Source organism: Loxodonta africana, chromosome 1, assembly GCF_030014295.1.
Source record: "Loxodonta africana isolate mLoxAfr1 chromosome 1, mLoxAfr1.hap2, whole genome shotgun sequence".
NCBI lineage: Eukaryota > Metazoa > Chordata > Mammalia > Proboscidea > Elephantidae > Loxodonta > Loxodonta africana.
This window is the reverse complement of record NC_087342.1, coordinates 86,863,783-86,891,533: the sequence shown is the minus strand read 5'-3', so window position 1 is coordinate 86,891,533 and position 27,751 is coordinate 86,863,783. Positions and strand designations below refer to the sequence as shown.

The following is a 27,751-nucleotide window of genomic DNA, read 5'->3' as shown; positions in this document are numbered from 1 at the left end:
TTAAGACTTTGAGAGGAACCAAGATGGCGGAATAGACAGACGCTTCCGGCGAGCCCTCTTTACAACAAAGACCTGAAAATACAAGTGAAACGAGTATATTTTTGACAAGCTGGTAGTCCTGAGCTTCAAAGGCAAGCTTAGAAAATGAACTGAGGGACAGGGGGAGGAAGAGACCATTCAGAAGTGGAGAGGAGTTACCGGACCTGAATCGCGGGGAGCCGTCAGGCACCATTCCTGGAGCAGCAGCGGCAGCAGCCAGGTGGTACTAGCGTTCAGCCACAGTTTCCTCAGGGAGAAGCAGCCAGCCACACAGCCTACTCACATCTCTGGAACCTGAGAAGAATGGAGCTCTCAGCAAAAGCTAAGTACTTGCGTATATTTTACCATGTTCCCCCACCTCCAAGCCAGCTTCAGTGCTGAAATACCTCAGTGAGAGATAGGCATTGTTGAGTACGTAGACCCATTCTCCCGACCTTGGGGAAGGAAATATTTTGTAATTGGCAGAAAAGATAGTGTGCTAGCTCCACTAACCTGGGGAGCTCAGGACAGAAGCAGCTCCTGTGCAGGCACAAATGGTCTGTGGACTTTAAGCACCTTTCCCCTCTGCATGGACATGTGCGGGCCTATTTCAGGAGACTAGGCCCTTGGTGGCAGACTCCAACCATTTCACCTGTGAGGTGGAGAGGTGGGTGTTTGATGTTTGACATTACTTTGCCTATTAAACAAGGTCCTCACTTACCGACACCAGGGACCTAAGGACTGGTAGCTCCACTCAGGTCACCCAGCCACCTATGACAGGGGTCCAAGGATAACTGGTACCTCCCAGTCTTTAAAACCAAAAACTTTGGGTGCCCACAGTCTGTCTGCAGAACACACCCACATGCACACTCTAGGGGACAGGGATGTGCTTTCCTCAGAGACACTCGGGGGTTGGTTCTCAGCCCTCTGCCTTGTTCAGAGCATGACCTCATGCTGCAATCAGATACTGGTATATACGCCAATCACCCCTGCCCTTCTAAGACTGTAGGACAGAGCCTGTACCATACACTTGATGATCAGATACCTGGAAACCTGAGCTGAATTCAAACAAGAAAACTGAATGAACTCCTAGACTGATACACCTGTTAACAGCTCTAGCCATCTGGGTACAGGACGCCAGAGCTCCAAAGGTGAAAATAATCAAGCTAGCTCACTCAAGCAACCCATAGGGGTATAACAAAACAAAACAAAGCAAGAAGCTATGACACAGTAAACTAGCATAAACTAATACAATAAATTATAGATGGCTTGGAGACAACAGTTGATATCAAGTTACGTAAAGAAACAGGCCATGATCTCCTCAACAGGCTCTCAAAACAAAGAATCCAGGAACCTTTTAGATGAAAGTGCATTCCTGGAATTAAAAGATGCACAATACAAAAGTTTAATATACAAAACCCTTCAAGACATCAGGAAGGAAATGAGGCAATATGCAGAACAAGCCAAGGAACACACAGATAAAGCAACTGAAGAAATTTGAAAGATTATTCAGGAATATAATGAAAAGTTTAATAAGCTGGAAAAATCCATAGACAGAGCAGTCAGAAATTCAGAAGATTCACAATAAAATTACAGAAGTAGACAACCCAATAGAAAGTCAGAAGAGCAGAACTGAGCAAGTAGAAGCCAGAATTTCTGAACTTGAAGATAAATCAATTGGCACTAATATTTTTGAAGAAAAATCAGACAAAAGAATTAAAAAAAAAATGAAGGAACCTTAAGAATCATGTGGGACTTTATCAAGAGAAATAACCTACGAGTGATTGGAGTACCAGAACAAGGAGGGATAACAGAAAATACAGAGAGAATTGTTGAAGATTTGTTGGCAGAAAACTTCCCTGATATTGTGAAAGATGAGAAGATATCTATCCAAGATGCTCATTGAACTCCACATAAGGTAGATCTTAAAAGAAAATCACCAAGGCATATCATAATCAAACTTGTCAAAACCAAAGATAAAGAGAAAGAGCAGGGAGGGATAAATGAAAAGTCACCTACACAGGAGAGCCAATAAGAATAACCTCAGACTACTCGGAAGAAACCATGAAGGAAGAAGGCAATGCGATGATGTATTTCAAAAACTGAATGAAAAAAATTGCTGCCAAGAATCATATATCCAGCAAAACTGTCTCTTAAATATGAAGGTGAAATTAAGACATTTCCAGATAAACACAAGTTGAGGGAATTTGTAAAAACCAAACCAAAACTAAAAGAAATACTAAAGAGGGTTCTTTGGTTAGAAAATCAGTAATATCAGGTATCAACCCAAGACTAGAACACTGGGCAGAGCAACCAGAAGTCAACCCAGACAGGGAAATAAAAAAAAACAAAAACAAAGCAAAATTACAAAAAGAAAAGATCAAAACAGGATAACAGTGACCTTGTTATATAAAAGAAGACAACATTAAAATAATAAAGAGGGACTAAGAAAGGTAATCATAGACCTTTCATACAGAGAGGAAGATACAGCAATAGAAAGAAATAGAAGTTAGGTTTAAATTTAGAAAAATAGGGGTAAATAATAAGGTAACCACAAAGGAGACAAACTATCGTACTCATCAAAATAAAATAGAAGAAAAAAATAGAGACTCAGCAGAAAAAAAATCAACAACAACAAATATGAGGAAAGGACAATATATAAAGATAATCTAGATAATCTATTCAACACATAAAATTAAGTGGGAAAAAGAAACTGTCAACAACACACAAAAAAAAGCCATCAAAATGATAGCACTAAATTCATACCTATCCATAATTACTCTGAATGTAAATGGACTAAATGCACCAATAAAGAGACAGAGAGTGGAGAATGGATTAAAAAGTACGATCTGTCTATATGCTGCCTACAAGAGACACACTTTAGACTTAGAGACAAAAACAAACTAAAACTCAAAGGATGGAAAAAAATATATCAAGCAAACAACAATCAAAAAAGGGCAGGAGTGGCAATGTTAATTTCTGACAAAATAGACTTTAAAGTTAAATCCATCATAAAGGATAAGAAGGACACTATATAATGATTAAAGAGACAATACAAAAAATTTTTTTTTTTTTTTTTACACAAAGAAGATATAACCATATTAAATATTTATGCACCCAATGACAGGGCTGCAAGATCCATAAAACAAACTCTATCAGCAATGAAAAGTGAGATAGACAGCTTCGCAATAATAGTAGGAGACTTCAGCATGCCCCTTTCAGTGAAGGACAAGATATCCAGAAAGAAGCTCGATAAAGACACGGAAGATCTAAATGCCAGAATGAACCAACTTGACATCATAGGCATATACAGAACACTCCACCTAAAAGCAACCAAGTGTACATTCTTTTCTAGTGCACATGGAACATTCTCTAGAATAGACCACATATTAGGTCATAAAGCCAGCCTTAGCAGAATCCAAAACACTGAAATATTACAAAGCATCTTCTCTGACCATAAGGCCATAAAGGTGGAAATCAATAACAGGAAAAGCAGGGAAAAGAAATCAAACACTTGGAAACTGAACAATACCCTGCTCAAAAAAGCCTGGAGTATAGAAGACATTAAGGACAGAATAAAGAAATTCAGAGAATCCAATGAGAATGAAAGCACTTCCTATCAGAACCTTTGGGACACAGCAAAAGTGGTGCTCAGAGGCCAATTTATATCAATAAATGCACACATCCAAAAAGAAGAAAGGGCCAAAATCAAAGAATTATCCCTACAACTTGAACAAATGGGAAGAGAGCAAAAAAAGAAACCCACAGGCACCAGACGAAAACAAATTAAAAAATTAGAGCAGAACTAAATGAAATAGAAAACAGAAAAACAATTGAAAGAATTAACAAGAACAAAAGCTCATTCTTTGACAAAATCGATAAACCACTGGCCAAACTGACAAAGAAAAACAGGAGAGGAAGCATATACCCCAAATAAGAAATGAGGTGGGCGATATTACAACAGACCCAATTGAAATTAAAAGAATCATATCAGATTACTATGAAAAATTGTACTCTAACAAATTCGAAAACCTAGAAGAAATGGGTGATTTCCTAGAAACACATTACCTACCTAAACTAACACAAACAGAGGTAGGACAACTAAATAGACCCATAACAAAAGAAGAGATTGAAAATGTAATAAAAAAAAAAATCCCAACAACAAAAAAAGCCCTGGCCTGGACGGCTTCACTGCAGAATTCTACCAAACTTTCAGAGAAGAGTTAACACCACTACTACTAAAGGTATTTCAGAGCATAGAAAAGGACGGAATACTACCAAACTCATTCTATGAAGCCACCATATCCCTGATACCAAAACCAGGTGACACCACAAGAAAAGAAAATTATAGACCTATATCCCCCATGAACATAGATGCAAAAATCCTCAACAAAATTCTAGCCAATAGAATTCAACAACATATCAAAAAAATAATTCATTATGACCAAGTGGGATTTATACCAGGTATGCAGGGATGGTTCAACATTAGAAAAACAATTATTGTAATAGACCACATAAATGAAACAAAAGACAAGAATCACATGATTTTATCAATTGATGCAGAAAAGGCATTTGACAAAGTTCAACACTCATTCATGATAAAAACTCTCAGCAAAACAGTAATACAAGGGAAATTCCTCAACATAATAAAGGGCATTTATACAAAGCTAACAGCCAACATCATCCTAAATGGAGAGAGTCTGAAAGCATTCCCCTTGAGATAGGGAACCACAGAAGGATGCCCTCTATCACTGCTCTTATTGATCATTGTGTTGGAGGTCCTAGCCAGAGCAATTAGGCTAGTAGAAGAAATAAAGGGCATCCAGATTGTAAGGAAGAAGTAAAATTATCTCTATTTGCAGATGACATGGTCTTATACACAGAAACCCCTAAGGAATCCTCCAGGAAACTACTGAACCTAATAGTTCAGCAGAGTATCAGGATAAAACATAAACACATAAAATTCAGTTGGAGGCGGGGCCAAGATGGCTGACAAGGTTAGAACTACCGCAGATCCCTCTTGCAACAAAGACTCAGAAAAACAAGTGAATCAATCACACACATAACAATTTACTAACCCTGACCATCAAACACAGAACTAAGGAGTTGACCTGAGTGTCGGGGGAGCAAAAAGCTGCGCCCTGAAGAAGTGGCTGTTTCTGGAACCGGCATCCCGCACCACAGCCTTGAGCCCTCACAGTTCCCTGGTGTCAGAGTGGTGGGGGTTGATTGAGGCTTACTGAGACAGGGTAAGCAGGGATGCAGCCCTATCCCCTAACCCCTGGAATAACATCGGTAGAGACTCAGCCAGCACAAGCAGGGTGCACACTGACACGAGGAACCACGGGAAAGCAGCGACTGTTTTTGGAGTCTGGAGCCAGCATCCCAGTCAGAAAACCTTGGCGCTGCACTTTGGACTAAGCGCAGAGGAGCTGAGCACGGATTCCTGAGATGGTGCAAGTACAGGATGCAGCCCTAGCCCTCTGAAGTAAACTTGGCAAAAGCCCAGCCAGCACTTGCAGGCTGCACAACAATGCGGCTGACAGGAGGGGAAATCATGGAGAACCAGTGACTGGTTTTGGAGCCTGGAGTGCAACGTCCCAGCCAGAAAAACTTGGCACTGGGCTTTGGACTAGGAGTGGAAGAGCTGATCCTGGCTTCCTGAGACAGCGCAAGCAACGGGATGCAGGCCTGACCCTCAGGGGCAATCTCAACCCAACCAGCACAAACAGGCTACGTGCCCCTCTGGAATCTCAGATAAAACAGTCTTCACCAAGCAAGATAAGTAACTTTTCTATATTGCCTCGAGCTACTGTCTCCTATCTATCTGATCCCTCCCCTCCCCGCCCCAGGCGGCTTCATTAACATTGGAATTTCCTGGGCCAGGGAGTGAAGTGTTCTGTGGTTTTTTTTTTTCCTAACCCATTCTCCTGGCTTGAGAGAAGCAGCAGTTAACAACCCAGGGGGGAAAATCCTTCCCTGACTTCCCTAAACTGGAATAAAAATACAGAATCAGCTCCACCCAAGCATAAGAGATCCACAGTCTTTGGCTTTCATCCCTACAGGGAACTAAGGGGCTATTATAATGCAAAGACAATTCTGATAGAGATCTGACTGTAATTGTTTTAGTGGAGCAGTGGAAAGACAAGTTTTGGAGGTCTGATAACTCTCTACCTATTAAACGCAGCCCTCACTGATCCACAGCAGGGAACTGAGAGCTGAAGCTCCACCCAAACCACCTAGTCATCTGCTAAAGTTGCCTGAGGATAGTGACGCCTACCAGTCTTGAGAGGTACAAGCATTGAGTGCCTAAGGTACAGCTTCAGAGCCCACCCACCAAAGTGCTCTAAGCAAAGAGACACACCCACCTCACTGGCATGTGGGGGAAGGCTGTCAGCATCCTGCCCTCCTTGGAGTGTGACCCCCTGCTGCTACCAGAATCTGGTGCATACAACTCTCACCACTACTCCTCTAAATAAATAGGTGACTGCTTAACCACACAATTGGTGACCCAAAATCAGACACCTAAGCCGATTTTATTCAAGAATAGTGAATGAACTCTTAGGCTTATATTTCTGGTAACAGCTCAAACCAGCTGGTAATAGGACATAAGTGATTCAAAGGCTACAACAATCAAGATAGCACAATCTAGTAGCCCATCTATGTATATTGAAAGAAAACAAAACAAGATAAGACTCAGTGAGCAAATATAAAATAAATCATTACAATATCTTATAGATGGCTTGGAGACAGCAGTCGATATCAAAGCACATAAAGAAGCAGACCATGATTGCTTCTACAAACCCCCAAATTAAAGAATCAAAATCTTTCCCAAATGAAGATACAATCCTGGAATTGCCAGATGCAGAATATAAAAAACTAATTTACAGAATGCTTCAAGACATCAGGGATGACCTCAGAAATGAAATAAGGAAATCTACAGAAAAAGCCAAGGAACACACTGATAAAGCAGTTGAAGAACTCAAAAATGTTATTCAAGAACATAGTGGAAAAATTAATAAGCTGCAAGAGTCCATAGAGAGACAGCATGTAGAAATCCAAAAGATTAAGAGTAAAGTTACAAAATTAGACAACTCAATAGGAAGTCAGAGGAGCAGAGTCGAGGAATTGGAATGCAAAGTAGGGGAGGTGGAGGATAAGGCAATTGATGCCAATATAGTTGAAGAAAAATCAGATAAAAGAATTAAAAAAAAATGAAGAAACCCTAAGAGTCATATGGGACTCTATCAAGAAAAATAACTTGTGTGTGATTGGAGTTCCAGAACAGGGAGGGATAACAGAAAATACAGAGAGAATAGTTGAAGATCTGTTGGCAGAAAACTTCCCTGGCATCGTGAAAGATGAAAGGATATTTATCCAAGATGTTCATCAAACCCCATACAAGATTGATCCAAAAAGAAAATCACCAAGGCATATTATCATCAAACTTGCCAAAACCAAAAATAAAAAGAAAATTTTAAAAGCAGTCAGGGATAAAAGAAAAGTCACCTACGAAGGAGAATCAATAAGAATAAGTTCAGACTACTCAGCAGAAACCATGCAGGCAAGAAGGCAATGGGATGACATATACAGAACACTGAAGGAGAAAAACTGCCAGCCAAGAATCATATATCCAGCAAAACTCTCTCTCAAATATGAAGGTGAAATTAAAACATTTACAGATAAACACAAACTTAGGGAATTTGCAAAAACCAAACCAAAGCTACAAGAAATACTAAAGGAAATTCTTTGGTCAGAAAATCAATAATATCAGATATCAAGACACAAGGTAACAGAACAGAACATCCTGATATCAACTCAGATAGAGAAATCACAAAAACAAAATAAGATTAATTTTAAAAAGAAAAAAATGCTCAAAACAGGGAATCATTGAAGTCAATATGTAAAAGATCACAATAATCAAAAAAGAGGGACTAAATACAGGAAGCATAGATCTTCCATGTGGAGAGGAAAACAAGGCGATATAGTACGATACAAGTTAGGTTTTTACTTAGAAAAATAGGAGTAAATATTAAGGTAACCACAAAGAGTTCTAACAATTCCATAACTCAAAATAAAAACCAAGAAAAACATAATGACTCAGCAAAAATAAATTCAACTACTATTAAAATCAGGAACACACAATTTACATAGAAAAACTTCTTAGCACAAAAAATTAAGTGGAAAAATGAAATTGTCAACAACATACAAAAAAAGGCATCAAAATGACAGCACTAAACTCATCTAAAATTACACTGAATTTAAATGGACTAAATGCACCAATAAAGAGATGGGGAGTCTCAGACTGGATAAGAAAACATGATCTGTCTACATGCTGCCTACAAGAGACACACTTTAGACTTAGAGATAAAAACAAACTAAAACTCAAAGGATGGAAAGAAATATATCAAGCAAACAACAGTCAAAAAAGAGCAGGAGTGGCAATATTAATTTCTGACAAAATAGACTTTAAAGTTAAATCCACCACAAAGGATAAAGAAGGACACTACATAATGATTAAAGGGACAATAGGAAAATATAACCATATTAAATATTTATGCACCCAATGACAGGGCTAAGATACATAAAAAACTTTAACAGAATTGAAAAGTGAGATAGACACCCCCAAGATTATAGTAAGAGATGTCAACACACCACTTTTGGAGAAGGATAGGAGTTCCAGTACGAAGCTCAATAGAGACGAGGAAGATCTAATTGCTACAATCAACCAGCTTGACCTCATACATTTATATAGAACACTCCACCCAACAGCTGCAAATTGTACTTTCTTTTTCTAGTGCACATGGAACATTTTCTAGAATTGATCACATATTAGGTCATAAAACATCCTTTGCAGAATCCAAAACATCAAAATATTACAAAGCATCTTTTCAGATCACAAGGCCATAAAAGTGGAAATCAATAAAAAAAAAATCAGGGAAAAGAAATCAAATACTTGGAAACTGAACTATACCCTGCTCAAAAAAGACTGGGTTATAGAAGACATTAAGGAGGGAATAAAGAAATTCATACAATGCAATGAGAATGAAAACACTTCCTAGCAAAACCTCTGGAACACAGCGAAAGCAATGTATGTGTGCATTTATATCGATAAATGCACACGTACATAAGGAAAGAGCCAAAATCAGACAACTGCCCCTACAACTTGAACAAATAGAAACCGAGGATCAAAAGAATCTGTCAGGCACCAGAAGAAAACAAATAATAAAAATTAGAACAGAATTAAATGAATTAGAGAACAGAAAAACAATTGAAAGAATTAACAGGGACAAAAGCTGGTTCTTTGAAAAAATTAACAAAATTGATAAACCACCGGCCAGACTGACTAAAGAAATACAGGAAAGGAAACAATCCGAATAAGAAATGAGATGGGCCATATCACAACAGACCCAACTGAAATTAAAAGAATCATATCAGATTACTATGAAAAATTGTACTCTAACAAATTTGAAAACCTAGAAGAAATAGATGAATTCCTAGAAACACCCTACCTACCTAAACTAACACAATCAGAAGTAGAACAACTAAATAGACCCATAACAAAAAATGAAATTGAAACAGTAATCAAAAAGCTCCCAATAAAAAATCCCTGGCCCGGACGACTTCACTGCAGAGTTCTATCAAACTTTCAGAGTAAACACCACTACTACTAAAGGTATTTCAAAGCATAGAAAAGGATGAAATACTACCTAACTCATTCTATGAAGCCACCATATCCCTGGTACCAAACAAGGTAAAGACAGCACACACACAAAAAAAATTACAAACCTATATCCCTCATGAACTTAGATACAAAAATCCTCAACAAAATTCTAGCCAATAGAATTCAACAACATATCAAAAAAATAATCCACCACGACCAAGTGGGATATATACCAGGTATGCAAGGCTGGTTTAATATTAGAAAAACCATTAATGTAATCCACCATATAAACAAAACGAAAGACAAAAACCACATGATATTATCAATTGCTGCAGAAAAGGCGTTTGACAAAAGTCCCACACCCATTCATGATAAAAACTCTCAGCAAAATAGGAATAGAAGGAATATTCCTCAACATATTAAAGGACATTTATACAAAGCCAACAGCCAACATCATCTTAAATGGAGAGAGCCTGAAAGCATTTCCCTTGAGAACGGGAACCAGACAAGGATGCTCTTTATCACCGCTCTTATTCAACATTGTGTTGGAAGTCCTAGCCAGAGCAATTAGGCTAGACAAAGAAATAAAGGGCATCCGGATTGGCGAGGAAGAAGTAAAATTATCTCTGTTTGCAGATGATATGAGCTTATACGCAGAAAACTCTAAGGAATCCTCAAGAAAGCTACTGAAACTAATAGAAGAGTTTGGCAGAGTTTCAGCTTACAAGATAAACATACAAAAATCACTTGGATTCCTCTACATCAACAAAAAGAACATCGAAGAGGAAATAACCAAATCAATACCATTCACAGTAGCCCCTAAGAAGATAAAATATTTAGAAATAAATCTTACCAAATATGTAAAAGACCTATACAAAGAAAAGTACAAAGTACTAGTGCAAGAAACCAAAAGGGACCTACATAAGTGGAAAAACATACCTTGCTCATGGATAGGAAGACTTAACATAGTAAAAATGTCTATTCTACCAAAAGCCATCTATATATACAATGCACTTCTGATCCAAATTCCAACGACATTTTTTAATGTGATGGAGAAACAAATCACCACCTTCATATGGAAGGGAAAGAAGCCCCGGATAAGCAAAGCATTACTGAAAAAGAAGAAGAAAGTGGGAGGCCTCACTCTACCTGATTTTAGAACCAATTATACAGCCACAGTAGTCAAAACAGCCTGGTACTGGTACAACAACAGATACATAGACCAATGGAACAGAATTGAGAACCCAGATATAAATCCATCTACATATGAGCAGCTGATATTTGACAAAGACTTAGTGTTAGTTTATCGGGGAAAAGACAGTCTTCTTGACAAATGGTGCTGGCATAACTGGATATCAATTTGCAAAAAAATGAAACAGGACCCATACCTCACACCAAGCACAAAACTAACTCCAAATGGATCAAAGACCTAAACATAAAGACTAAAACGATAAAGATCATGGAAGAAGAAATAGGGACAACATTAGGAACCCTAATACAAGGCATAAAGAGAATACAAAAGATTACTAAAAATGACAAAGAGAAACCAGATAACTGGGAGCTCCTAAAAAACAAACACCTATGCTCAACTAAATACTTCACCAAAAGAGTAAAAAGACCACCTACAGGCTGAGAAAAAACTTTCAGCTATGACACCTCTGACCAGCACTTGATCTCTAAAATCTATATGATTCTGCTAAATGTCAACCACAAAAAGACAAACGACCCAATTAGAAATTGGGCAAAGGATATGAACACTTCACTAAAGAAGACATTCAGGCGGCTAACAGATACATGCGGAAATCCTCTCGATCATTAGCTATTAGAGAAATGCAAATTAAAACTACGATGAGATTCCATCTCACTCCAACAAGGCTGGCACTATTCCAAAAAACACAAAATAATAAATGTTAGAGGGGCTGTGGAGAGACTGGAATACTTATACACTACTGGTGGGAATGTCAAATGGTACAACCACTTTGGAGATTGATCTGGCATTTCCTTAAAAAGCTGGAAATAGAACTACCATATGACCTTGAAATCCCACTCCTCGGAATATATCCTAGAGAAATAAGAGCCTCTACATGAACAGATATATGCACACCCATGTTTATTGCAGCTCTGTTTACAATAGCAAAAAGCTGGAAGCAACCAAGGTGTCCATCAATGGATGAATGGATAAATGAATTATGGTATATAAACACAATGGAATACTACACATCGATAAATAACAGTGATGAATCTGTGAAACATTTCATAACATGGAGGAACCTGGAAGGCATTATGCTGAGTGAATTTAGTCAGATGCAAATGGACAAATATTGTACAAGACCACTACTCTAAGATCTTGAGAAATAGTTTAAACTGAGAACACATTCTTTTGTGGTTATGAGAGGGGGGAGGGAGGGAGAGTGGGAGAGGGTTTTTTACTGATTAGGTAGTAGATAAGAACTACTTTAGGTGAGGGAAAGGACAACACTCAATACAGGGAAGGTCAGCACAACTGGACTGGACCAAAAACAAAGAAGTTTTCTGAATAAACTGAATGCTTCGAAGGTCAGTAGAGCAAGGGCGGGGGTTTGGGGACTATGGCTTCAGGGGACTTCTAAGTCAATCGGCAAAATAAATTCTGTTAAGAAAACATTCTGCATCCCACTTTGAAGTGTGGCATCTGGGGTCTTAAATGCTAACAAGCTGCCATCTAAGATGCATCAACGAGTCTCAACTCACCTGGATCAAAGGAGAGTGAAGAACACCAAGGTTATAAGGTAATTATGAGCCCCAGAGACAGAAAGAGCTACATGAACTAGATACTACATCATCCTGAGACCAGAAGAACTAGATGGTGCTTAGCCACAACTGATGACTGCCCTGACAGGGAGCACAACAGAGAACCCCTGAGAGAGCAGGAAAACAGTGGAATGCAGACCCCAAATTCTCATAAAAAGACCATACTTAATAGTCTGACTAAGACTAGAAGAATCCTGGCAGTCGTGGTCCCCAAACCTTCTGTTGGCCCAGGACAGGAACCATTCGCGAAGCCAACTCATCAGACATGGAAGGGACTGGACAATGGGTTGGAGAGAGATGCTCATGAGAAGTGAGCTACTTGCATCAGGTGAACACTTGAGACTATGTTGGCATCTCCTGTCTGGAGGGGAGATGGGAGGGTAGAGGGGGTTAGAAACTGGCAAAACGGCCAGGAAAGGAGAGACTGGAAGGAGGGAGCGGGCTGACTCATTAGGGGGAGAGTAAGTGGGAGTAAGTAGTAAGGTGTATATAAGTTTATATGTGAGAGACTGACTTGATTCGTAAACTTTCGCTTAAAGCACAATAAAAATTATTTAAAAAAAAATCAGTTGGATTCCTCTACACCAACAAAAAGAACATCGAACAGGAAATCACCAAATCAATGCCATTTACAGTAGACCCCAAGAAGATAAAATACTTAGGAATAAATCTTACCAGAGATGTAAAAGACTTATACAAAGAAAACTACAATACACTTCTGAAAGAAACCAAAAGAGACTTAGATAAGTGGAAAAACATACCTTGCACATGGGTAGGAAGACTTAACATTATAAAAATGTCTGTTCTACCAAAAGCAATATATACATTTAATGCAATTCCGATCCAAATCCCAATGACATTCTTTCATGAGAAGGAGAAACAAATCACCAACTTCTTATGGAAGGGTAAGAGGCCCCGGATAAGTAAGGCATCACTGAGAAAGAACAAAGTGGTAGACCTCATTCTATCTGATTTTAGAACCTATTATACTGCCACAGTGGTCAAAACAGCCTGGTACTGGCACAACAACAGGTACATAGACCAATGGAACAGAACTGAGAATCCAGACATAAATCCATCCACTTCTGAGCAGATGACATTTGACAAAGGCCCCAAAACAGTTAAATGGGGAAAAGACAGTCTTTTTAACAAATGGTGCTGGCATAACTGGGTATCCATCTGCAAAAAAATGAAACAAAACCCAAACCTCACTCCATGCACAAAAACTAACTCCAAATGGATCAAAGGCCTAAACATAAAATCTAAAATGATAAAGATCATGGAAGAAAAAATAGGGACAACGTTAGGAGCCCTAATACAAGGCATAAACAGTATACAAAACATTATTAAGAACGCAGAAGAAAAAACTGTATAACTGGCAATTCTTAAAAATCAAACATCTATGCTCATCCAAAGACTTCACCAAAAGAGTAAAAAGACTACCTACAGATTGGAAAAAAGTTTTTAGTTATGACATTTCCAAATAGTGCTTGATCTCTAAAATCTACATGTTACTGCAAAAACTCAACTACAAAAAGACAAATAACCCAGTTAAAAAAATGTGCAAAAGGTATGAATAGACACTTCACTAAAGAAGACATTCAGGTAGCTAACAGATACATGAGGAAATGCTCATGATCATTAGCCATTAGAGAAATGCAAACCAAAACTACAATGAGATTTTATCTCACTCCAACAAGGCTGACATCAATCCAAAAAACACAAAATAATAAATGTTGGAGAGGCTGTGGAGAGATTGGAACACTTGTACGCTGCTGGTAAGAATGTAAAATGGTACAGCCACTTTGGAAATCGATTTGGCACTTCCCTCAAAAGCTAGAAAAAGAGCTACCATATGATCCACCAATCTCACTGCGTGGAATGTATCCTAGAGAAATATGAGTCTTAACACAAACAGATATATGCACACCCATGTTTATTGCATCACTGTTTACAATAATAAAAAGATGGAAGCAACCAAGGTGCCCAAAAACAGATGAATGGATAAATAAATTATGGTATATTCACACAATGGAATACTATGCATCCATGAAGAACAGCGATGAATCTGTGAAACATTTCATAACATGGAGGAACTTGGAATGCACTATGCTGAGTGAAATTAGTCACTTTCAAAAGGACAAATATTGTATAAGACCACTATTATAAGAGCTTGAGAAATAGTTTAAACTGAGAAGAAAACATTCTTTTGTGATTACAAGACAGGGGAGGGAGGGAGGGTGGGAAAGAGGTATTCACTAATTAGATAAAAAAAACCACTGCCGTCAAGTCACTAATTAGATAGCAGATAAAAACTACTTTAGGTGAAGAGAAAGACAACACACAATACAGGGCAGGTCTGCACAACTGGATTAAACCAAAAGCAAAGAAGGTTCCTGAATAAACTGAATGCTTTGAAGGTCAGCGGAGCAGGGGCAGGGGTTTGGGGACCATGGTTTCAGCGGACATCTAAGTCAATTGGCATAATAAAATCTATTAAGAAAACATTCTGCACCCCACTTTGAAGAATGGCATCTGGGGTCTTAAACACTAGCAAATGGTCATCTAAGATGCGTCAACTGGTCTCAATCCACCTGGATCAAAGGAGAATGAAGAACACCAAGGACACAAGGTAATTACGAGCCCAAGAGACAGAAAGGGCCACATGAACCACCGACTACATCATCCTGAGACCAGAAGAATTAGATGGTGCCCGGCCACAAGCAGTGACTGCCCTGAAAGGGAGCATAACAGAGAACTCCTGAGGGAGCAGGAGATCAGTGGGATGCAGACTCCAAATTCTCATAAAAGACCAGACTTAATGGTCTGACTGATACTGGAAGGATCCCAGTGGTCATGGCCCCCAGACCTTCTGTTGGCCCAGGACAGGAACCATTCCCGAAGCCAGCTTTTCAGACATGGATTGGACTAGGCAATGGGTTAGAGAGGCGTGCTGATGAGGAGTGAGCCTCTTGGATCAGGTGGACGCTTGAGACTATGTTGGTTATCTCCTGCCTGTAGGGGTGATGAGAGGGTAAAGGGGGTTAGAAGCTGGCAAAATGGGTAGGAAAAGAGGGAGCGGGCTGTCTCATTAAGGGGAGAGTGACTGGGAGTATGTAGCAAGGCGTATAAAAGTTCTTGTTTGAGAGTCTGACTTGATTTGTAAACTTTCTCTTAAACCACAATAAAAATTATAAAAAAAAAAATGTCTACCAGGTATATTACTAGGATTGGAACTGCCAGGTCATGGGGTATATATCTTCATGCATGCAGAGGCCCTCTACCAAGTTAAGGCAGTTTCCATCGAGTCCTAGTTTGCTACTAATTTTTATTATTACTATTTTTAAATTACATCAACTTTTTTTTGTACCTATTGAGATGATCACATGGTTTTTCTCCTTTAATCTTTCATGCCGTCAATTACATTAGTCAATATTCAATGTATCTAATAACAAACCAACCTTAATTTCCTACAAACCAAATTGGCCAGGATGTATTAATATTTATTTATACCTTGATTCAATTTACTAATCATTTGTTTGGAATTTTTGTGTCTATGTTCACACATGAGTTGGTCTGTGATTTTCTTTCTTCTGGTTTTGGATTAAATGTTTTGATAACTTAATAAAATTACTTATAACATAAAAAAAAAGACTTTGATAGGACCTGGAATCTGGAGCAGTTCATCATAGGTAATATAAGTATGTGTACATACAAACTGAAAGCAGACATTTTATGCAAATACGTGTAACTGATGTATAGGTGATGATGGATATTCCATAAAGACATAAACATATGCAGGGGAAATTAAATTCAAAATTCTTATTGAATAGATTAATTTTTAGCTTGGTCTCTTCACAAGCCAAAAAGCAATAAAAATTTGGCCCAATTCCCTAAATAGATGAAACATCCTGTTTAATGGTGCAAAAAGTGGGAAAAACTATGTGTGAGAGGTACTGTTCTTCTTATGTGCTGTTGAGTCTGTTCTGATTCATAGTGACTCTATGCACAACAGATTGAAACACTACCTGGTCTGGGACATTCTCACAATCATTGTTATGCCTTGTTATGCATTGTTAACCCATTGTTGCAGTTACTGAGTCAATCCATCTCATTGGGAGTTTTCCTCTTTTTCACTGACCCTCTACTTTACCGAGCATGAAGTCCTTCTCCAGGGACTGATCCCTCCTGATAACATGTCCAAAGTTCGAGGGAAAAAGTCTTGCCATCTTTGCCTCTAAGGTGCCTTCCAGCAAGCTGTACTTCTACCAGGACAAATTTTTTTTTTGTTCTTCCAGCAGTCCATGGTATATGCGATATTCTTCATCAACACCACAATTCAAAGGCGTCAATTCTTCTTTAGTCTTGCTTATTCATTGTCCACCTTTTGCATGCATATGCGGAGCCCTGGTGGCTCAGTGGTTAAGAGCTCTGCTGCTGACCAAAATGTAGGCAGTTCGAGTGCACCAGCTGCTACTTGAGAACACTACTGGGTAGTGCTATAGGACCAGCATAAGTTGGAATGTAGCATGCATATGGGGTGATTGAAAATGCCATGGCTTGGGTCAGGCATACTTTAGTCCTCGAAGTGACATCTTTTGATATTTTGAAGTATAATCCATACTGAAAGCTGTAGTCTTTGATCTTCATCAGTAAGTACTGCAAGTCCTCTTCACATCTAGCAAGGAAGGTGTGTCATCTGCATATTGCAGGTTGTTAATGAGCCTTGCTCCAATCCTGATGCCCTGTTCTTCTTCGTATAGTCCAGCTTCTCAGATTACTTGCCCAGCATACAGATTGAATAAGTACGGTGAAAGGATACAATCCTGATGCACACCTTTCCTGACTTTAAACCACACAGTATCCCCTTGTTCTCTTTGAATGACTGCCTCTTGGTCTATCTACAGGTTCCTCATGAGCACAATTAAGTATTCTGGAATTTCCATTCTTTGCAATGTTATCCATAATTTGTTAGGATCCACACAGTTGAAAGCCTTTGCATAGTTAATAAAACACATGTAAACATCTGTCTTCTTTTTTCTTCTTTCAGCCAAGATGCATCTGATATCAGCAATGATATCCCTCGTTCCATATCCTCTTCTGAATCTAGCTTAAATTTCTGTCAGTTCCCTATTGATGTACTGCTGAAACTGCTTTTGAATGATCTTCAGCAAAATTTTACATTGTGTGATATTAATGTTGTTGTTTGATAATTTCTGCATTCTGTTGAGTCAACTTTCTTTGAAATAGGAACAAATTTGGATGTTTTCCAATCAGCTGGCCAGGTAGCTGTCTTCCAAATTTCTTGGCATAGATGAGTGAGTATCTCCAGCACTGCATTTGTTTGTTGAAACATCTCAAGGTTAATCCTAAATATTTAAATTTGACAAAAGTAGATAAGTGGATGTACAAATAGTAAAACTATCTGTCTTTTTCATTTGTATAGTATTTGTATTGATATTCTAATTTTATAGAATATACAACTTTTTTTTGTATTGAAGATAAAATTGTTATCTGTCCTAGTAGTATACTTAACAATTTTGGCAATGGTTTAAATTTAAAGATATTGGTCTTATTTTTTATATGTTTAAAATAGTTATTTATTTACAGAATATTATCAAGATTTCTGTTGGCCTGATTACTAGATGCTGCTTAAACATACTTGTTGCATGTTACTTTTTACAGTTTTTTTTTTGGTATATAAATAAGTGCTTTAACAGAGATTGTCATTAGGGAATCACTTTAATACAAGTAAATAAATGTAGCTGAATATAGCATGAAGCTGAGTGTATTAAAAACATATACAGATTGGAGAATAAAAACCTGATCTAGTGAGAAGGCCATCGAAAAGGTAACTTGTCTACCTAGACTTTGTATTTCTCTGTTCATAAAATATAATCAAATTGATGTTAATAAATGAGTCATTAATTAACAAATGTGATCCCAATCAAAGTAAAATTTTCATTGATGAATTAGGGAAACCTAATGCTAATAAACAATATAGTTACCTGAGTCATTTAAAACCTTGTAATTCAAAACAGATGAAACAATGAAGAAAATAATAATAATGATAACTTTATACCCATACTAAGAAAATACATTTTTAATATTATCCATATATTCTTTACATTTTAAACATAATTTTATTTTTGTTGTTGTTGAGAATATACACAATGGAACATACACCAATTCAACTATTCCTACATGCACAATTCAGTGACATTGATTACATTCTATGAGTTATGCAACCACTCTCACCCTCCTTTCCAAGTTATTCCTCCCCCATAACAAAAACTCACTTCCTATCTAATATTTCAAGTTATTGTTGTCAATTTGATCCCATATAGATAGATCTTAAAGAGCACAATGCTCAAGGCACACATTCTTTGCTAGTTAATCTGATGTTTGGCTTTAAGAAGACTGGAGGGAATATTTTGGGCTTAAGGTTTTAAGGTTTAACTCTTAAAGAATAGCTCATGAAAATGGTTTCAGCAGTTCATTCAGCCTCTTTGGCTCCAGAAATTCTGGATTCCATGAGAATTGAATTTCTGTTCTGCATTTTCCCCCTTTTGATCAGGACTCTTCTGTAGACTCTGTGATCAAAATGTTGAATAGTGGTAGCCAGGCACCATACAGTTCTTCTGGCCTCATGACAATGGAGACAGTTTTTCATGAAGGCAATTAACCACACATTTCTTTTCCTCCTTCTATCCCTGACTTTTCTTCTGTTGTTCCAGGCAACTAAAGATCAAGTGTTGTGCCTTGGATAGCTGCTTGCCATTAAGACCCCACGTACTAGGCAACAAACTAGGCAGTATTAGGCCTAAACATGATATTAGGCCAATTAAATGGGATGTCTTATGAAAACATGACGATAAATCTCCAAACCAAGGAACCAAATCTCATGAGCTGTTTGGTTGTACAAAAGCAGCCTCAGCAGTTACCTTTGCTCTGTTTGCTCTGTTTCTGTTTGTGTGCTTTTTGTCAATGTTGTAAATATATCACACAACTTTTGCCAATTCAAGTTTTAACAAGTATACAATTTATTGAAAACAACTACTTTAACCAGTTGTGCATCTCTACTCTTAATCAATGTGATATTTCCATCATTCTAAACCAAAACTCAGTTCTCAAGCAATAGCTGCCTCCTTTCCCCCTTCCTCATGCCCCTGGTAATCACTAATGAACTTTGCTCTCTACACATTTTCTATATAAGTGAGGTCAAACAATATTTGTCCTTTCATGATTGACTTATTTCACTCAGCATAAAGTCTTCAAGCTCCATCCATAGCATAGCACGCATCAAGACTTCCTTTTGCTTATTGGCTGAGTACTATTTCATTGTATTTATGTACCACGTTTTGTTTATCCACTTATCCATTGATGGGCATTAGGTAGTTTCTACTTTTTCATTATTTTGAATAGTGCTGCAATGAACGTTGGTGTACAAGTATGTGTTTGAGTCTCTTCTTTAAAGTCTTTTGTGTATATATCAAGGAATGGAATTGCTAAGTAGTGTGGTAGCACAGTGCTTAAATGTTAGGCTGCTAATAAAAAGGTCAGCAGTTCAAATCCACCACTTGCTCCTTGGTAACTTATGAGGCAGTTCTATTCTGTCCTAAAGGGTCACTATGAGTCGGAAAATACTGGACGTCAACTTTTTTTAAAATGGTAGTTCTATTCTTAGTTTTTTGAGGAACCACTAGGCTGTTTGCCACAACAGCTGTATCATTTTGCATTCCCACAAGCAATGGTTAAGCGTTTCAATTTCCTCACATCCTTGCCAACATTTTTAATTTTTTTTCTATCTTAGCCATCCTAGTGGGAATGAAATGATATTTCACTGTGGTTTTGATTAGTATCTGTCTGATAGCTAATCATGCTGAGCATCTTTTCATGTGTTTGGTGGACATTTGAATGTCCTCTTCAGCGAAATGTCAATTCAAGTCCCTTGTCCATTTGATGATTGGGTTATTTTTCTTTTTCTTGTTAATTTAAGTTGTAAAAGTTTTATATATATTTTGGTTATTAGATTCTTATCAGCTATATGGTTTCCAAAGATATTCTCATAGTCTACAGCTTGTCTTTTTTTTGTTGTTGTTGTTAAAATATTTTAAAAAACACAAGTTTTTCATTTTTATGAGGTCCCTTTAGTTTAAAAGCTGTTTGTGCTTTTGTTATTACATTAGAAAATCTATTACTGAAAGTTAAGCCTGACAGCCTTGCTCATGCAATTTTTTCTAAAACTTTTATGGTTTTAGTTTTCACATTTATGTCCTCAATCCATTTTGAAATTTTTTTGTATAGTGTGTGAAGCATGTCTCCTGTTTAATTTTTCTATATGTGGAAATAGAGTTTTCCCAACATCATTAATTGAAGAGGCTTTCTTTCCCCATCAAATGTCCTTAGCACCCTTGTCAAAAATCAGCTGACGATAGATGTGTGGGTTTATTTCTAGACTCTCAATTCTATGCAGTCTACACTGTTGTTGTTGTTGTTAGGTGTCTTCAAGTCAGTTCTGACTCATAGCAACCCTATGTACCACAGAACAAAACACTGCCCGGTCCTGCGCCATCCTTACAATCGTTGTTATGCTCGAGCCCATTGCTGCAGCCACTGTGTCAATCCATCTCATTGAGGGTCTTCTTCTTTTCTGCTGCCCTGTACTTTGCCAAGCATCATGTCCTTCTAGAGGGACTGATCCCTCCTGACAACGTGTCCAAAGTATGTAAGACACAGTCTGGCCATTCTTGCTTCTAAGAAGCATTCTGGTTGTACTTCTTCCCAGGCAAATTTGTTCATTCTTTTGGCAGTCCATTGTATATTCATTATTCTTTGCCAACACCACAATTCAAAGGCATCAATTCTTCTTTGGTCTTCCTTAGTCATTGTTCGGCTTTCACATGCATATGATTCAATTGAAAATACCATGGCTTGGGTCAGGTGCACCTTAGACTTCAAGGTGACATCTTTGGTTTTCAACACTTTAAAGAGGTTCTTTGCAGCAGATTTACCAAAGCAATGGGTCTTTTGAACTCTTGACTGCTGCTTCCATGGGTGTTGATTGTGGATCCAAGTAAAATGAAATCCCTGACAACTTCAATCTTTTCTCCATTTACCATGATGTGGCTTATTGGTCCAGATGTGAGGATTTTTGTTTTCTTTATGTTGAGCTGTAATCCACACTGAAGGCCGTGGTCTTTGATCTTCATTAGTAAGTGCTTCAAGTCCTCTTCATTTTCAGCAAGCAAGGTTGTGTCATCTGCATAATGCAGGTTGTTAATGGGTCTTCCTCCAATTCTGATGCCCTGTTCTTCTTCACATAGTCCAGCTTCTCTGATTATTTGCTCAGCATACAGATTGAATAGGTAAGGTGAAAGGATACAACCCTGACTCACACATTTCCTGACTTTAAACCACTCAGTATTCCTTTGTTCTGTCTGAACAAGTGCATCTTGATCTATGTACAGGTTCCTCATGAGCCCAAATAAGTGCTCTGGAATTCCCATTCTTTGCAATGTTATCCATATTTGTTACGAGCCACATAGTCAAATGCCTTTGCATAGTCAATGAAACACGGGTAAACATCTTTCCTGTATTCTCTGCTTTTAGCCAGGATCCATCTGACATCAGCAATGATATCCCTGGTTCCACATCCTCTTCTGAATCCAGCCTAAATTTTTAGCAGTTCCTTGTTGATATACTGCTACAGCCACTTTTGAATGTTCTTCAGCAAAATTGTTTGCATGTGGTATAATATGGTTCTATAATTTCAGCATTTGGTTGGATGCGGTCTATATATCTATTGTTACATCTGTACACAGCTGTTTTGATTACTGTAGTTCTCTAATACGTTTTAAAATCAGGAAGCGTGAGACTCCTACTTTGTACCTCTCTTTCAACATTGGTTTAGCTTACTGGTGTCTCTTGCTAAAAAAAAAAAAAAATGCTAGTCCATACAAAATTGAAGACTGGCTTTTCCATTTCTTTAAAGAAAACTCTTGGAATTTGGCTCAGGATTTTATTGAATCTATAGATCACTTTGGGTAGTATTGGCATCTTAACAATATTAAGTCTTCCAATTCATGAACACAAAGCATCTTTCCATTTATTTATTTCTTCTTTAATCTCTTTTAGCTGTGTCTTATAATTTTTATAATGTAATTCTTTCACATTCCTGGCTAAATTTATTCCTAGGTATTTTATTTTCCTAGATGCTTTTGTAAATGGATTCATTTTCATAATTTCCCTTTCAGATTTCTCTTTGCTGCTGTATAGAAACCCAATTGATTTTGTTGTTGTTGGCCATGAAATTGGGAATAAGACAAGGGCATCTGCTATCGCCACTTCCATTCAAAACTGTACTTGAGTGTCCAGGTTGGAACAGCAGTAGAATTATCTCTATTTGAAGATGATATGATCCTATATACAGAAAATCCCAAAGAATCCACAAAAAAGATGCCAGGGCCAACAGAGCAATTTAGGAAATTTGCAGTGTATTGATAGTATTTTGTTGAGGGTGTTAGCATCCATATTCATAAGAAATATTGGCCTGTAGTTTTCTTTTTGAGGGGTGTCTTTGTCTGGTTTTATTATCAGAGTTTTATTTGCTTCATAGAATGAATTAGGAAGTATTCTTCCCTTCTCTACATTTTATATGAGTTTAAACAGGATTGGTGTTAATTCTTCTCTAAATGTTTAGTAGAATTCCCAAGTGAAACCATATGATGCAGAACTTTTTGCTACTGTTGTTGCTGGGAAGTTTTTGATCACTGATTCAATCTCTTCAGTTGTTATGGGTCTGTGGAAATTTTCCATTTCCTCTTGAGTCAGTTTGAGTAGGTTATGTGAGTCTAAGAATTTTTCCATTTTATCTAGATTATCCAGTTTGTTGTGGTTCAGTGGTTCATAATATTCTGTCATGATTCGCATGATCTATTGGCTCAGTTGTAATGTCTCCTCTTTCATTTCTCATTTCAGTGATTTGCATCTTTTCTGTTTTTTATCAGTCTTTCTAAAGCTTTTTGATTTTATTGATCTTTTCAAAGAACTACCTTCTGTTTCTTTTGACTCTATTGTTTTTCTGCTTTCGATTTCATTTATTTCTGGTTTGCTCTTTGTTATTTGTTTTCTTCTGGTAGGTTTAGGCTTAGTTTGCTCTTCTCTTTTTTGTTTCTCAAGTTGTAAAGTTAGGCTGTTTATTATAGATCTTTTTTACTTAGGCATTTATTGCTATAATTTTCCCTCTGAGTACTGCCTTCATTGTATGCCATAAGTTTTTGTTGTTGTGCTTTCATTTTTATTTGACTCTAAGAAATTTGTGATTTCTCTTTTGATTTCTTCCTTGATCCACTGGTAGTTTAATAGTGTATTGTTTACTTTCTGTATGTTTGTATATTTTACAGTGTGTTTTTCTTTCTGTTATTGATTTCTAGCTTCACTCCATTGAGGGTGGATAAAACACTTTGCATGATTTCAATCTTCTTAAATTTTCTGAAACTTCTTTTGTGACCTAACGTGGTCTATCCTGATGAACAATCCACTTGCATGGGGTCTTTGTGAGTTAACACTTTTGAAGAATACTGGCCAGTTTTTTGCAAAACATTTCTTTATTTGGGTTTGGTTAATGTTTTCACATTAGAAGATTGCAGTTATACATTTTTGGCAATAATACCACAGAAGTGATATTTTGTCCTTTTCAGTTTATCATAACAGAGACTATATGAGATCCGTATATTAACTGTGATGACTTTGTTAAGAAAGTGCCTTCAGGGTACCAAATATTTAATTTTTTCCTTAGTAATTAATAAATAACTAAGGGTTGGTAATTTGAGACTATGAAATAAATGGTAATCATCATTATTGTCGTTGCTGTTACAGTCAGTGCTGAGAAAAACGTGCACCAAAGGCTCTTGGAAATCAAACAACTTAAAGTATGGGGATCAAAGTTAGTAAATAATTTCTAACTATCATCAATAATCCAGGAATATTTAACACAGAAAATATTAAGGGTAACTTAATAAATGATAATATAGATATGTAAAACATTAAACATTAAAATGTTCAAATCCAAGGCAATACCTTTATAGGTTCCTAAGCAGTTGCCATCATGTCAATTCCAACTCATGCTAACCTCCTATGTGTCAGAGTAGAAGTATGCTCCAAGAAGATTTTTATGACTAATTTTTCCAAAATAGGTCACCAGGTGTTTCTTCCAAGTTGCGTCTGAGTGGACTCGAACCTCCAACCTTTCAGTTAGAAGCTGAATGTGTTAACAATTTGTACCACTGAGGAACTCCTTATAGGTACCTAGAGCTACTGAATTGTCTTGTCATTATATTCATTTCTCTTAAGAGCAAGTCTTTGGATGATCTCCAAATACATTGAGTGGGGATTCATTTGTACATATGTAATATTTTTTAATTACATAAAATCTTGAAAAATATTTATGTAATTATTTTAGTTCAGTTTTCTTCTTTCATCCTTGTATATTAATATTATTTCTCTTTCTCTTAAAGCACTTTCACCATAGGAGCTCTTGATTAAAATTTCCCATATTTTTCCTTTACTTCTAAAACATAACACCTGGCTTTTTTTGTGTGTGTGTGCATGTTTACATATCTTTATGGTTTCCATTCTGTCTTAGACTTTATACCAAGGAAATGGCTCAAGCGGTTTCAGAGGCTGGAACACCCCAAGTCCATGGGTCAGGATAGAGGCTTCTCCTGATTCACATAACTGCAGGGGCTGGCAAACCTAAGATAGGCAGGTCAGAAAGCAGGGCTCTTGCTCACAGGCTGCGAAGATTTATGAATCCTAAGATAGACAGGCAAGAACACAGGTAAGCGGCTAGCTCAAGACCCAAGAACCGGAGGTCAGACAAACAGAAACCAGCTGTAGGATCCAGAATGAAGAACAGCTCCTGAGCCTTGCCAAAATGTCCACTTACATTCCATACAGGCCACACGCCCAAGGAGACTCCCATTCAACTGATCGGCTACTCACAGCAGATTCCATCAGGGAGGTGATCACATTATGTCAAATCTCATCATGGAAGTGATCAGAGCATCATATGCCTGCCAAACTACTGAGACCCAGCCAAGCTGACACACAACCTTAACCATCACACATGCTCACCAAAAGACATCTTTGGTTCTATATGATGTACCAGTAACTAACCTGCTCCTTTACTGTCACGTCAAATCCGACTAATAGTGACCCTAAAGGACAGAGTAGAACTGTCCATGGGGTTTCCAAGGAGTGGCTGGTGGATTTGAACCACTGACTTTTGGTTAGCAGCCAATGTTTATGCACTATGCCACTGGGGCTCAACCAATAACTAAAGTTGAACAGGTTATTAAAACCTTTCTTTTATTTTAGAATATAGTGCAGTTCATGCAATTATTAGAAAATTGAAAGTTATATGGGACAGATATATGTGGAAACATGCCCTCTAATAACCAGGGCAAAGTCAGGCAAGTCTGTCAGGGGCAAGAAAATGCCTAAGAATGTCGAGTGAGAATCTGCCAGCCTTCTGAGATACAACTTGGCAATTTATACTCTGTGCCTAGACTAAAATATTTTGCGAAACACGACTAGTGTTGGACTCACCTTTTAAAATTTTCCAGTATCTAACTTCCTTTCAGAAGTTAACAATCAGGACTATAGTTGTGAGTACATAGATGTTTCCAACATGACAATTACTCTTATTAAAGAAGCACCTTACAAGACAGGAAGAAGAGTGCACAGTATTTTGTTAATTTATTTGTTAACCTTTGGGCTGTGTGTGCACCCATTCTAAAGAACAAATTTGTATGATCCTCACATACCTGACTAGGAGTCAAAACTTTTTTCTTGCTGAGAGTTCTTCGGAGGGCTGCCTTGACATCCTTGTTCCGTAAACTATAGATGATGGGGTTAAGCATAGATGTCACCACTGTATAGAAAAGGGCTAGGAGTTTGTCCACTCCTGGTGAATGGCTAGCTTTGGGCCTCAGGTAGGTGACAGATCCTGAGCCATAGAATAGTGTTACTATAAGGAGGTGGGAAGAACAGGTAGAAAGAGCTTTATGGCGGCCTTCAGGTGATGGCATGACCAGTACAGCAGCTAGAATTCTGCCATAGGAAGCAGTGATCAGTAAAAATGGGCTGGAAATGCAAAGGATGGTCACAACAAAGACTGCAGCCTCATTATGGGATGTATCCCCACAAGCAAGTGCCAGGATGGGTGGGAGGTCACAGAAGAAGTGGTTTATCTCACAGGGACCACAGAAGTTCAAGGAGAAAATATAATTGGTCTGGCCCAGACTGATCATGCATCCCACCCCCCAAGAAACCATTGCCAAATGGGCACACACTCCACGACTCATTCGTGCTGCATAGTGGAGTGGTGAGCATATGGCCATATAGCGATCAAAAGCCATGGCTGCCAAAAGGCAGCATTCACTAATACCAAATAATATAAAGAAAAACATCTGTGTGGCACAGCCCTCCCGAGAGATCCCTCGAGCCTCACTCACAAGACTCTGCAGCATCTTGGGTATGACAGAGCAAGTGTAGCCAATCTCCAAGAGGGACAAATTGGCCAGGAAGAAGTACATGGGAGTGTGGAGGACTGGGTTGGTCCAAATGGTGAGGACTATGAGAGCATTTCCTATCACTGATGCTAAGAACATGAGTAAGATGAGGGTAAACAGGAGGAAACAGTCTTCAGTGACCTCAGAGAATTTGGCAAATGCAAAGTGTTTGATAGAAATGCCATAATCCTGCCAAGAGGAACAACTGAGGTTCATGACCTGAAAAAGGGAAAGTCAAAGACAACAGAAAAATACCTTCAGATGAGGGAGACAAATTGTTGTATTACCTTTAAAGAGCTCTGGTAAGTCAGAAAAGTAATAAGGTTCACTAATTCCTGACCTGCAATTTTAAAATTCAAAAGTTCTGAAATTACACTCATCCTCATACAGTTTCAAACCCAAATAGTCTTCTATCCTCACTTTCTTAGCAGATGTGTCCAAAATACACTTAGTCACTGAAGTGTTAAAAAAAAAAAAAATTCCAGGACAATTCCCTTTTCATCCCCCCCTTAATCAATCATGAAATACTACAAAATAAATGTCTTCTGATATGTCTTGTATCTATCCATGCCTCCTCATTTCTATTGATAGTGACTTTATTTCTTTCTTCATGCATTTCATGTATTCATTCAACAGGTGTTTATTTAACACAGGATATTTGGCAGTTACTGCTTTCTGTCCTGGAATTCAGCAACGAATCAAA

The 27,751-nt window shown here is 37.8% G+C and overlaps 1 protein-coding gene across 1 annotated transcript; it reads right to left on the bottom strand.

Annotated features, from left to right (window-relative positions):
• On the bottom strand, window positions 1-27,751 carry LOC100664889 (olfactory receptor 10C1-like). Its single transcript, XM_064294081.1, has 2 exons — window positions 26,302-27,751; window positions 1-72 (listed from the first exon to the last, which is right to left on the bottom strand). Exons 1-2 carry the CDS (start codon window positions 27,262-27,264, stop codon window positions 1-3), a joined length of 1,035 nt encoding a protein of 344 aa, XP_064150151.1. The 5' UTR covers window positions 27,265-27,751.

What these genes read in the sequence shown, in the direction of transcription:
- LOC100664889 (XM_064294081.1), bottom strand. Translation starts at nt 27,264, where the DNA reads ATGAACCTCAGTTGTTCCTCTTGGCAGGATTATGGCATTTCTATCAAA. An exon ending in AAGTTTTGACTCCTAGTCAG is followed by an intron (nt 73 to 26,301) that starts GTATGTGAGGAT and finishes TTGTATTTTCAG; the next exon opens with GTCTTTGTTGTAAAGAGGGC.